Source organism: Gastrolobium bilobum, unplaced genomic scaffold (genome assembly GCF_033153095.1).
Source record: "Gastrolobium bilobum isolate Gb01-03AN ecotype WA unplaced genomic scaffold, APGP_CSIRO_Gbil_v1 utg500, whole genome shotgun sequence".
NCBI classification, from domain to species: Eukaryota; Viridiplantae; Streptophyta; class Magnoliopsida; order Fabales; family Fabaceae; genus Gastrolobium; species Gastrolobium bilobum.
In genome coordinates, this window is record NW_026896335.1 from 2,004,713 (window position 1) to 2,016,907 (window position 12,195).

The 12,195-nt window shown below is 33.9% G+C and overlaps 2 protein-coding genes across 2 annotated transcripts; both read left to right on the forward strand.

The window, feature by feature from the left end:
* Positions 1–263: 263 nt before the first annotated feature.
* LOC133299040 (WEB family protein At3g02930, chloroplastic-like) lies at positions 264–4,532 on the forward strand. The gene is made up of 3 exons (XM_061498441.1): positions 264–595; positions 1,221–1,473; positions 1,971–4,532. Exons 1-3 carry the CDS (start codon positions 579–581, stop codon positions 4,269–4,271), a joined length of 2,571 nt encoding a protein of 856 aa, XP_061354425.1. The 5' UTR covers positions 264–578; the 3' UTR covers positions 4,272–4,532.
* Positions 4,533–6,298: 1,766 nt separating this feature from the next.
* On the forward strand, positions 6,299–10,658 carry LOC133299119 (uncharacterized). Its single transcript, XM_061498549.1, has 7 exons — positions 6,299–6,515; positions 6,667–6,768; positions 7,049–7,163; positions 7,399–7,514; positions 8,738–8,926; positions 9,604–9,746; positions 10,229–10,658. Exons 1-7 carry the CDS (start codon positions 6,394–6,396, stop codon positions 10,408–10,410), a joined length of 969 nt encoding a protein of 322 aa, XP_061354533.1. The 5' UTR covers positions 6,299–6,393; the 3' UTR covers positions 10,411–10,658.
* The last annotated feature ends 1,537 nt before the right edge of the window (positions 10,659–12,195 follow it).

The window sequence follows — 12,195 nt, forward strand, 5'->3', positions numbered from 1 at the left end:
TTTTAAAGAGTTACAGGGGCAGTCCCTTCTTATCCTATAACAATTGGCAAATAATCTCTTTTCATGAAAAGAAGTGTAAAGGTTAAAAGAGTCACAGACAGGTCTTTGCCTCTGAAAAAGTAAAACATGCCTTTGACAGATTTAAGAAAACTCAGGGTCACTTTTGTCTATTCACCCTATCGCACCTGAAGATATACGCTAACTGATACAGTGAGAGTGGGAGAGAGAGAGAAAGAAAGAAAGGGAATGAAGGAAATGGGTAAGACTTAAGAGAGAGAAAATAGTGTGTTTGTGTGGCCACTCTGGAGACAGGAAAACCAACTAATTTTTTTTTTTTTAATTTGGTTTTTGGTTTTTGCTCTGTATATTCCTCACCATCGTCTTGTACTACTTCCAATGATTTCCCATTAACAAAAAGAAAAAAAAAAAAAAGAATTTTGATCTTACTCTGATCCCAAATTTTTTCAGTGTCTTCTTTCTGACAATGTTGGAACTTTTGCATTCTCAATTCTGCAACTGAGTACTGAGAGCAAAGGCAACCCCTTCTTACCTCTGTTGTTACTTGCTTGCTCTCTACCATGGCTTCAAAATCTAGGTAGGTCAAGCTTGGTGTTTTGTTTTGGATGTCTCTATTGCTGTAAGATCTGATTTGGGTTTCTTCAACTTCTTCTTTGCACTGCTTCACATTCTCTTTTTTTTTTTTTTTTCTATCTGGGTAATTAGTGTGAGATTTTCTGATTGATGGGTTTGATCTGCTGAATGAGGATTTTTTATTTTTTTTTTTAACCTAAATTTCCTAACTTGAAATTTATGTGTTTCCCCTCTGCTTCATCTGTTTAAATTTCGGTGCTTTTTTTGTTTTCTTGTTTGGTGTCTGCGTCAAATTTAAAGATGGAAACTTCACTTCATTTTCATTCTTGTTTTTTCTTATCATGCTTTTACAATAGTGATTGCATCTCTATCTGGCCTTAATTCTCACTTATGGGTCACAATTACCGTCACCCTTTTTCTTTCTCTTGGTGGGTTTTTCTGGTTTGATGAGTTTGGCTTGACAATGCTTCTGGATACTGAATTGGTGTGAAGAGTTACTCTCCTAAGGGCTTAGATCCATGAATATGGTTGGATACAAACATGGCATTTTGTTATTTTATAGTGTCTTGTCTCTTTTCTATTTCATTTAATGCTTTGTCGATATGGTATTGACATTGTGAATATGATAGATCCAATTTATCTGAAACTCCCAACAAAGCACCACCAGCTACTCCTAACAAAGCACAACCAGCAACTCACAACAAAGCATCACCTGCAACTCCAAGAGTTAGTAAACTCAGCAAAGGAGTGTCCAAATCAGAATCTGAGTCGCCATCACCTTTGCAAAATTCACGCCTTTCTGCTGAAAGATCTCCAAGATCTTTGAATTCAAAGTCCACTGCTGAGCGGAAATCACCAAGACCTACCTCCACCCCTCCTGAAGTAAGTTATAGTAAATGCATTTAGTGTCCCCACTTTCTATGAGATTGAGTCATGTTTGGCTCTATTACCAAATGGCTGCACTTGGACACTTGGACTGTTTTCTTCTTTTCCAATTCTGTTTTTGGATGAAGCATTTGAACTTTCTGAATGTCTCGAGTCTCTTGACAAGTGTAATTAAATAAGTAAACATCTGTGTTATCAAATAAATAAATAAAAAATAATAACTAAACATCTGAAATTTGTAACTATGTGTTAGTCAGTTAGTGTTATTTATTTGACATTTGTTTTCTTGGAATTTGAAATTTTAGATAATCCGTAGCTTCTTATCCGTTATTATGAGATGTCCAGAATTTGGTAATGAAAGCCAAAGATGTTTCCTTCATTATGCATGATAGTTGATACAGCAAAAATAAAAAAAATAAAAAAATCATTAGTCATGCTTTTTCTATGGTTATCTGTACTCTAATATGTGCTTATTGTGTTCCTTGATTTTTCAGAAACAACCCGCAAAAGCTGCGAAGGGTTCAGAATTGCAGACCCAGCTGAATCTTGCTCAAGAAGATCTAAAAAAAGCAAAGGAACAGCTGATTCAGACTGAGAAAGAGAAGGCAAAAGCAATTGGTGAGCTGAAAGAAGCACAGAAAGTGGCTGAGGAAGCAAATGAGAAGCTCAGGGAGGCATTGGTGGCTCAAAAGCGGGCTGAGGACAATTCTGAGATTGAGAAGTTCCGAGCTGTTGAGTTGGAACAGGCTGGAATTGAAGCTGCTCAGAAGAAGGAAGAAGAATGGCAGAAAGAGCTTGAAAGTGTGAGGAGCCAGCATGCTGTGGATGTGGCTGCTCTTCTCTCCACCACTCAGGAGCTTCAGCGGGTTAAGCAAGAAATTGCCATGACTTGTGATGCAAAGAACCAGGCACTGAGTCATGCTGATGATGCAACTAAAATTGCTGAGCTTCACGTGCAGAAGGCGGAGAATCTTTCAGCTGAACTGACACGGTTGAAGGCCTTACTAGATTCAAAGCAGGAAACAGAGGCTAGTGAAAACAAGGTTTTACTGAAGCAGAAGACAGAGATAGAAGCTCTTATGCAAGAACTTGAAAAGGCAAAGGGTTATGACGAAAAGTTGGCAGAGAAAGAGACTTATATTGAACAGCTTAATGTGGACCTAGAAGCTGCAAAGATGGCTGAATCTTATGCACATAGCCTGCTAGGGGAGTGGAAAAGAAAGTTTGATGAACTAGAAATGAGAGTTGAAGAAGCAAATAAGTTGGAGAGATCTGCATCAGTATCTTTGGAATCTGTGATGAAACAGCTTGAAGAAAACAATGATTTGTTGCATGATGCAGAATCTGAAGTTTCTAGTCTTAAAGAGAAGGTGGGATTGTTGGAAATGACAATTGGGAGACAAAGAGGAGATCTTGAGAGTTCAGAGCATCGTCTTCTTGTGGCTAAGGAAGAAAGTCTTGAAATGTCAAAGAAAGTTGAATCTCTCAAATCTGAACTGGAGAAAGTTAAGGAAGAGAGAGCTCAGGCTTTGAACAATGAAAAGCTTGCGGCTTCAAGTGTGCAGACCCTATTAGAAGAGAAAAACAAACTTATTAATGAATTGGAGAACTGTAGAGACGAAGAAGAAAAGAGCAAAAACGCAATGGAAAGCTTAGCTTCTGCATTACATGAAGTATCTGCAGAAGCTAGAGATGCCAAAGAAAAGCTATTAGCCAACCATGCTGAGCATGAAAACTATGAGACCCAGATTGAAGATTTGAAGTTGGTCTTAAAAGCTACTAATGAAAAATATGAGTCCATGCTTGATGATGCACGGCATGAGATTGATGTTCTTACATGTAGTGTTGAAAATTATAAGAATGACATTGAGAACTCCAAGGCAGAGTGGGAGCAGAGAGAACTTCATCTAGTCAACTGCTTAAAGAAAACTGAAGAAGAGAAATCGTCCCTGGGAAAGGAAATAAATAGGTTGACTTATTTACTCAAAGAAGCTGAGGAAGAAGCTAGTGCCAAGATGGAGGAAGAAGCTCAACTGAAGGAAAATCTGAAGGAAGTTGAGGCTGAAGCGATCCACCTTCAAGAAGCACTTAAAGAAGCACAGGCTGAGAGCATGAAATTGAAGGAGAGTTTATTGGATAAAGAAAATGAGTTTCAGAATATTTTTCAAGAAAATGAGGAACTCCGATCTAGAGAATCTGATTCTATTAAGAAGGTGGAGGAGTTATCTAAGTTGCTGGAAGAAGCTACAACCAGACACCAAACTGAGGAAAACGGGGATCTTACTGATAGTGAGAAGGACTACGATTTGCTTCCTAAAGTAGTTGAATTCTCTGAAGAGAATGGACATGGAGGAGAAGACGTATCCAAGGTAGAGCTTCCAGCAAATGAAGAGGGACTCGGACAAAGCTTAAATGAAGAAAGTATTCTCTTGAATGACAAGTCTGATAAAATTGAATCTCCCAAACCTGAGAGTATGAATGGAAAAATGAAGGAAGATGGGGGCAAAGAAAATGTTTCGGCAGCAGTTGAATTTAAAATGTGGGAGAGCTGCAAGATAGAGAAGAAGGAGTTCTCACCAGAGAGAGAACCGGAGCCTGAATCTTTTGAGGAGGAAGTTAACTCAAAGATAGAAGGCGGCGAGGGCTTTGACCAGATAAATGGAGCCTCTGTAACAGAGAACATTGATGACGGTGGGAGCTCACCATCAAAGCAACAAGTGAAAAAGAAGAAGAAGCCCTTGCTTGGCAAGTTCGGAAGCCTGCTCAAGAAAAAGGGTGGTAGCAACCACAAATAGAGAGCAATATTCTACTTTGGAAGGTATATTGAACATTACATTGTTTGCACGTATTTGCTTTATGATTTTTTTTTGCTTCTTGGAATAGCTCTTAATTAAAGAATGACGAGGTTTGTAATATTGTTTAGGATTCTTCTCTAATCACCTCTTTTGGGTTGCAGTTCTTCACGTTGGCAGTAAATTGTATGTGATGGAATTTTTATTTTTCCTCCCTTTATTCTGCTTTTGTCTCTTGCCCTCCCTCCCCTCCTATATATATATATATATATATAAATTTGTTGATGAAAGAAGCGGCAAGTTGGATTGTATTTTTTTATGTCATCCCAACTCAAATGAAAGTAAAGATAGAAGTTCTATGTTCAAGTTCTGATGTTTGCTCGATACCCCCTTCGAGGTATTATGACCCTTGAGCGTTTCTCTTTAGATACATAGTGCAAAAATTATATTATTTTTCTTTTCCTCATGAACTTAATGTTTAATTTTCGTAATTTCGTTAATGTTTGAGAAATAATATAAAATCATTCATGTGTATAAGCTTTTGGAATAATTGGTTTGGGAAAACACATTTCATCTAGAGAAGGGGTATTTACTCCGATCTAGAGTTCATTCACTGTGTATTTTTAAGCGAAAACACACTTCTCTTTAAGTACCAGTCCTGCATTATGCCCATGCTCACCTAAAGAATATAGACGGCAAGAATCGAATTCTAAATTACTTGGTTATGAGCTTCATTGTCTATTTAAGGGGTATTTACTATATTTTTCCTCTTGTTACATACCGTTTTATTACAAAAGAAAGATCACAATTTATTTTTACAACTTTAATATATTTCAAAAAGAATCAGACTATATTAAGACCAAAATATTGGAAACAATAAAGTGTATTATAAGTTTAACTGTATTTAAAATAAAGAACAATCAATATATAATTATAGTAGTTTCATTTATACTAAAAATGTATAAATGTTTTAAAAATATACGATCCACTTTAATACTCTCTCATTGTACTATCTTTTTCAAAATTACGAACATTACATAAAATGTTATAAATTAATTAATAAAAATTATAGATTCATTGAAGACATGAACTGGATAATAAAAACTACAAACTATAAAAGTCACAATTTTTTATTATTCAATTTATAACTTTTCTTACACAAACTTATAATTAAAAAGAAAAATTTTACATTTTCTTTTCCATGGAGTGCTGTAAAAACTGTGGTCTATTCTATGTATACACAAGGGATTTGGATTTCTTATGTGAAAAAATGATCATGTGGTCATGTTATTTGATCATAATTACTTATTTAAAAATTATATACTTTTCTCTATCTTATCTCATCATTAATGAGTGGTTGTGATCAAATAATATGATCATTTTTTCACCTAAGAGAATCCATTTACACATACACAACTACCCAAGGACTTTTGACCAGGTAAAAAATAAAGATTACAGTTACATGGAAATTATTCTTACGGTCGCAGTCTTGGGTGGGTAGCTAGCGGGTCAATGTGGAAGCTGCCATATATGACATAATTTTAATTATTTATCTCAAATTTCGCACTTTCTTTCACCCTTATTCTTTTGCTCCACATAAATATTTATTAATATTAAAAAATAATAAATAACATATGATAATAAATATTTTAAATAATAATTATTATTATTTCAGAAAATAACATTAAATTAATTCTATTAAATAATATTTTCATTTGTATTTTATCGTAATAGTTATTCTTACCTATTTGGTTATTATTTTTTTCTGTTTGTAAAAAAAAAATAGTCGTATGTAAATAATAACTTTAATAATATGATATTGTTACAAATCACCTAACATGCACCGAGGACCTTTTTTTTTTCTCAATTAAACGATGATTTCATCAACAAGAAAACTTAATAATTAAGATATATTTTTTTTTTATTTTTTTGTTTGCTTACCAAAAAAAAAGAGAGTTTTTTTTTTTTTTTTAGTAAATAATAATTAAGATAGTTTAGTTGATTGTAGCAAAAGCAGAAGCAGAAGCTATTTGGCGAGTGAAGAAGAAGGAAGTACAAGTAAAAGAGAATCCATTCGATTTCCATCGCATTCATTGGGTTTTGAGGATTGTAGCGAAGCGAAGCGATGTGGGTTGCGGTTATCTGTGGTCTCGTTGTCTACCAATTGTTCAGACGCTTCTTCTACGACGATGACATTTTAGATATTGAAGGATCTGATTCTTCTGCTCTTTTCACCGTCGCAGATAGGTCTTTTCCCCCATTTCCACTTTAGGGCACATTTCTCCTCACTTTTCTATAATTTCTGAGCTTTTAACCTAAGTGCACTTAAATTACCAGCTTCAGAATTTCTGTTCTGATATCTATTAATTTCTACTGTGACAATTTGATTTTCTTGCAGGCTTCAAAAGATTTATGGAGGAAATGTGTATGTGGGTCTTCGAATTCCCGATGCTGATTCTGGTTCTCGACAGAGCATTGATATGGTTCTTGTCACTGAAGAGTATTATCACTTCCCCCCAAACTTTTTTTTTCTTCTTCAATTTTTGCAAAGTATCTTCTATTATGTTACATGTTTTACTAATAATGGCAATTGTGGGGGAGATTAACAACAGAAACACATTGGTTCATGCTTGCATAACCTGCATATTTGTTTGTTTCTCTTGCAGTTTTTCTTGTCTTGTTTGATTAAATGCATAAAGGGCACCATTTACTTACTGATACGTCACAAATAATCAAATTGTTATTTTATTTTTTATTTTCATTTCAATTTAATATTGCAGAGAGCTAGTGGTTATATCTGTGAAGAACTTCTCAGGAATTTTAACAGTTAGTGGCGACGGTAGTTGGGTCTGTGAAAAGCCAGACAGACATAAAAGAGAGCGTCACCCTGATCCTGTAAGGAACCTCTTAAATGTCTTTGTTGTTATAAATGCAGAAATCTTTCTTGCCAGAATGCTGTTTTATAAGATGGCATGAATTAGAAACTACTTCCGGATGTTTATTAAATAAATTGAACAGTGAAATGGGTTTCTTTTTTGTTGATATTTTGTTATCTAGGCTGCATTATATGTTTAGGGTTGATTGCCTAATTAGTAATTCTTCATTAACTGTTGTCTCAACTTTTATATAGGTGGCAGAAGCAAGAAAGCAAGCTTCTATCCTTGAATCATATCTTCAACAAAGAGGAGTTATTCTACCTGAAGGATACATATCTTGTAAAGTTATACTTCCAAATCCTAAATTATGGTATGATTTTGAATCTCCTGGTAATAACACAACTGACTATAACTAGTGTATCATTTTTTTCCTAATCTTTTAGAGGCTCATTTCAAGGGGACAAATTATTCTTACCTTTGCAAAGCAATTTTAGTTAAAAGCATTCTTTAACACAAAGAAATGTGTAGAAAATTTCTACTACTTATCATGAGTAGAAAATAACGGCACAAAGAAAGGAGTTGAAAATAACGGCACAAAGAAATGAGTTGAAAATATGACAATGATATGATAATATGAAGCTTGGTTCGCTGTAATATGACTTGGCCTTTATTTGTGATTTTCAATACACTTGAGTCTGATGATATTGAACTAGGAGGACATGGGTAAATGTTTCTTCTAAATGATAAATTTGAGATATTAAGTGAAAAAACAATCATGATAAGAAGCCACATAGCTAGAAGAACATGATAGTGATATTATGGTGAACATGGACCATGATGATAAGCTCCTTGCGATTTATTTTAGCTTTGTTTATTTCGTAAGTTTTTGTTGTTGTTAATGTGATATTATGTTCATATTAGACATCATTAATTCCTTCAAAATTTCTTATTACTTAAATTATATGACTTTTGAAGGATAATGTTTAAAACCTTCGGTTCATATCTATACTCTGAATTTATATGTTTTCTAGTGATTGTGTGCAAAGGTTTAATGTTTCTCCCTGGAGATAAAATGTACACAAATTCATACTACCATGTGTGCAGGAGAGAGACAGAGATAATTTATATAATGGAAACTTTGGACAATAACTGGGATCCCATTGTGCCTTAGTATTGCCAAAAGATTTGTGATACTTAATTGCTATGAAGAGATTGCTTGCAATTTGCACTATTTGATGTAAAGTTTTTCCTGCACAATATAAGGTTTTCAAATTTGCCAAATTTGGCTTCATATGTTGACTCCTATTCATAATTTCGTATGTTTCATGTATTCTATTTTTGATATAGTTCTTTGCAAAAAATGAAGAAACCAAAACTTCGTATTTTCTAGTTAAAGAAGTGTATTGGTTGGAAATGTGTTATAGAGATTGTAAGTGTCAGTTCAATCACTTGACCAGCAGTATTTATGGCAGGAAAAGAAAAAAGTATCTGATTATGTGGTTTTACTCTCGTCAAAAGCAACTGATAATTTTTGCTTTTTTAACTTTGTTTTGTAATGTACGTTAAAGTTAATCTCTTTCTTTGTATTTGCAGCACCATTCCTGCTGGTGGTTTTCCATCTGAAGTTATTACCCATGAAGAATGGGTGAAACTGAAGCCAGGAACAAAGAGTACGCTTTCTAGTTGGGTAAAGAGTGCCTTTCGTGGCGGAAAGAAGGATATGCAAGAATCTATTCATCAGAATCTTGATTTTGTTCTGAGCACAGCTCCAAGATGGGATAGGTTAGTTACCATTTGTATTTGATGAGTCACTGTTAATATTTCTAGTATTTTATTCTTTTAGTAAATTTCTTGTAAATGGATTCTGTTGATGATGCCTTTCAAAACTTTGGCTTAGGGAAGTAAATATGTCTAGCCATTTTATGCTGGCTTGTTAAAAGCTTGGTTTGGCTTTGCCTGATATTTGTCAAAAACCAATTCAACCTCAAAGCTCTATTGGGAGAAAGTTCAGTAATGGTTTTGATTTATTTGTGACAGAATAATACACCACTCATGCAAAGGCTTTATCTCTTTAACTTGTACTTTTTTTTTTTTTTTTTTTAAATTAAGATAGTTATGAAATGACTAAATGAGTGTTTTCATCTAATTTACTTATATAATTGTACTTCTTTTTGGCGACATTACTGATTCAATGCATTCTTTTTGGATGATTTAATACACTAATATAAGTTGCTTTGGCCCCTACATAAACCATTAGGGATTTTGGTGCAGCCGAGGAAACTCTTCTTAATCAGAATCTGCTTTTCTGATCTGAGATTTTGTTTAATTGTTAACTAAAGGGGCTTACAAATCAGATGTTCATGCCTGCAGATTAGTGTGCTCTTGGAGCATTGTTGGCATCATTTAATATTACCAAATCATACTTTTTCACTTTCAAAATAAATACTTTTTGCGTACAGGTTGGAACTGAAAGGCAACAAATACGTATTGGGGGAGTTCCTGGAATTTAAGGGCAAGGAAGAAGATATTCAGGCTTTAAGAAATATTAGAAGATCAAAAGTCGGTCATATGATAATCCAAAAGACAAGCATGTTTGGACTAGGTAATCTTCTCGGAGTAAATTATGTGTTTGCTTTCCAATTGTATTCGGCTGTCTTAACAGTAATTATAATATCCTCTATCGCCAAAAATTAGTTATAATAATATCTTGCTTTAAGTGAACAGATAGATGAATCAATATCAAGAATTGTGGATGAAATCATCGTGGGAGGGGAGAGAGAAGTCACTTCCCCACTCAATGTTAACATTCTAACATTGACTCTTATACATTAGTTGATATTTGGAAATCAGGAAAATATGTATTGTTATCTACTCATCACTGATTATTAATGCTCAGATTTATTTAATTAAGAAATTGATATAACAACCTGTGACTCAAATACTCTTCGATAAAACTATTATTTCAACTGATAATTTACCTGTCTCTGATGGAGGGAAAAGTATTCAAGAAAGGAAGCTTTCTATAGTTGCAAAGTTATGCTCTATATTTTGTGGTTTCTTCTATTAATTTGGGATTGTTTGCAGCTCCTTCTAGGCTTCAAGTTTTATACGCCTTGCGTGACTACAGAACTGAAGGGGCATCAGCTCCAGAGTGTAAGGAAGTAACTGTAAGATCAAGTACTGAGATAATCTTTCAGCCCGACAATGCTTCTAAAGTCCGAAAGTTTAAGCTCTCTTCAGTGGCCTCCATGTCTCTTAGCGCATGAAGTTGCCCAAACTAAAGAAAGGTATTTTAGGGCTGCCTTTTGCAGATCCCATCCATCACTCGACTTTTTGGTATCTTCAAGGATGTATTTTATTCTTTAAGCTGCATGAATGGGATATATATATATATACATTACTAGCCTTACAAAATATCAAAACAGTCAAATGTCTGCTTCCTCGACATAAAGTCACTACTGCGTGCTTGTATTATGTATATATATCAAGATAATTAACAGCTTTATTTACATGTTAGGTTCATCTTTAACATCATGCTTTAGATATCCAATTTAGTGAGTGATTCTGCATGAGATTTTTTTTAAATTCTATTATGATGCAAAAAGATTATTGGGATAACGTATTGAATGTCCCATGGTATTGAAGATTGATGACCACTCTTCCCTCAAACGACCTTACCAATCATGCAGCAACAAGTCTTGATCGAATAATACATTAATAACCGTTGTTGCTGACAAGGCCTACCACCTCTTCTAGTACTTAAAGTAGTCACTACTCGTACTATGTTGCTCATGGTGGCAACAGTTCTCACTCTCTGCCAATGCTCACGGTAATGATTACTGATAGCTGCATAACGCTAATCATGAAGCAACATTCAAGGTACTAGAATTCCCATTTCGTCATGTAGTTGAAGGAAATGGCTCTTACTAGCTTTCTCTAGCGGGAATGAAAGTGCTACCTTCTTTCATTGCTTAGGGCGGCTAAAAGCATCTACACTAAATTACTAATAATAAATAAAAATGATAAAATAATAAAAAATAGAGAACCTAACCTTCTACGGTAGATGTGCTAGGGTGTCTCGTAAGTATACATGGGTTTTATAATTCTCATTTAACATGAGAATTACAATTCTACACACCCTTCGATTTCCGTGCTGACATAGGTCTTACATATAATTTTTTCTAACACATGGGTCCCATATGTTTTTTATCTCTATAACATGAGATTTCAATTCTCCTTCAACATGAGAATTATAAAACTCAAGTATACATATAAGAAGTAAAATAATAATTACAATAAATTATAGATCAATATTATTAAATTTGACTCAGTTATTGATCCGGTTGAGGTGTTAGGTCACTGGTTCAATCGCATGATTTGTATATGAAAATCTATAATATATATTAAAAAAATTATAAATATACTCAAATACATGTAAAAAAATAATACTAATTCCAAATATTCTAATATGAAAAACAATAAATCACATATTATTATTCAACAAAAGATCAAACAAACATATAACGTTTGTGATATTGGAGCTTCAGGTTCAGTAGAAGACATCTCTAATTATAAATCAAATCAAAATTCTCTACGTATTGTATAACTAAAAAAATATTAGTGTTGTAGGTATATAACTTATATAAGTCAATAAATAACAGATCACTTAAATATTTTAAGAAAACAAATCATTTATATGTGAGAGTGAAAAAAAAGCATCAATTGATGATAACAAACCATTTTTTTTCTTTTTTATAAATTGGATTAGGTCACCAATTTTTATCAAAACCGATCGAGTTTTACCGGTTTTAATACTTGACCAAGTAGGTGCTTGGATCGGTTTACCAATTCACGGGGATCGGTCTGGGTTTTTTTAACACTACTATAGATTATATCAGTCAAAGCTCAACCGAAAAATAAATGAATATTGATCAGAATGAGGGAATTTAATGTACAAAATTGAGCTACAAGACACAATTCTTTGAGTGGGGGGTCTCACCGCACTTTAAAAACGAAAAAAAAAATTATGTCTCCCATTCCCATCCATCCAA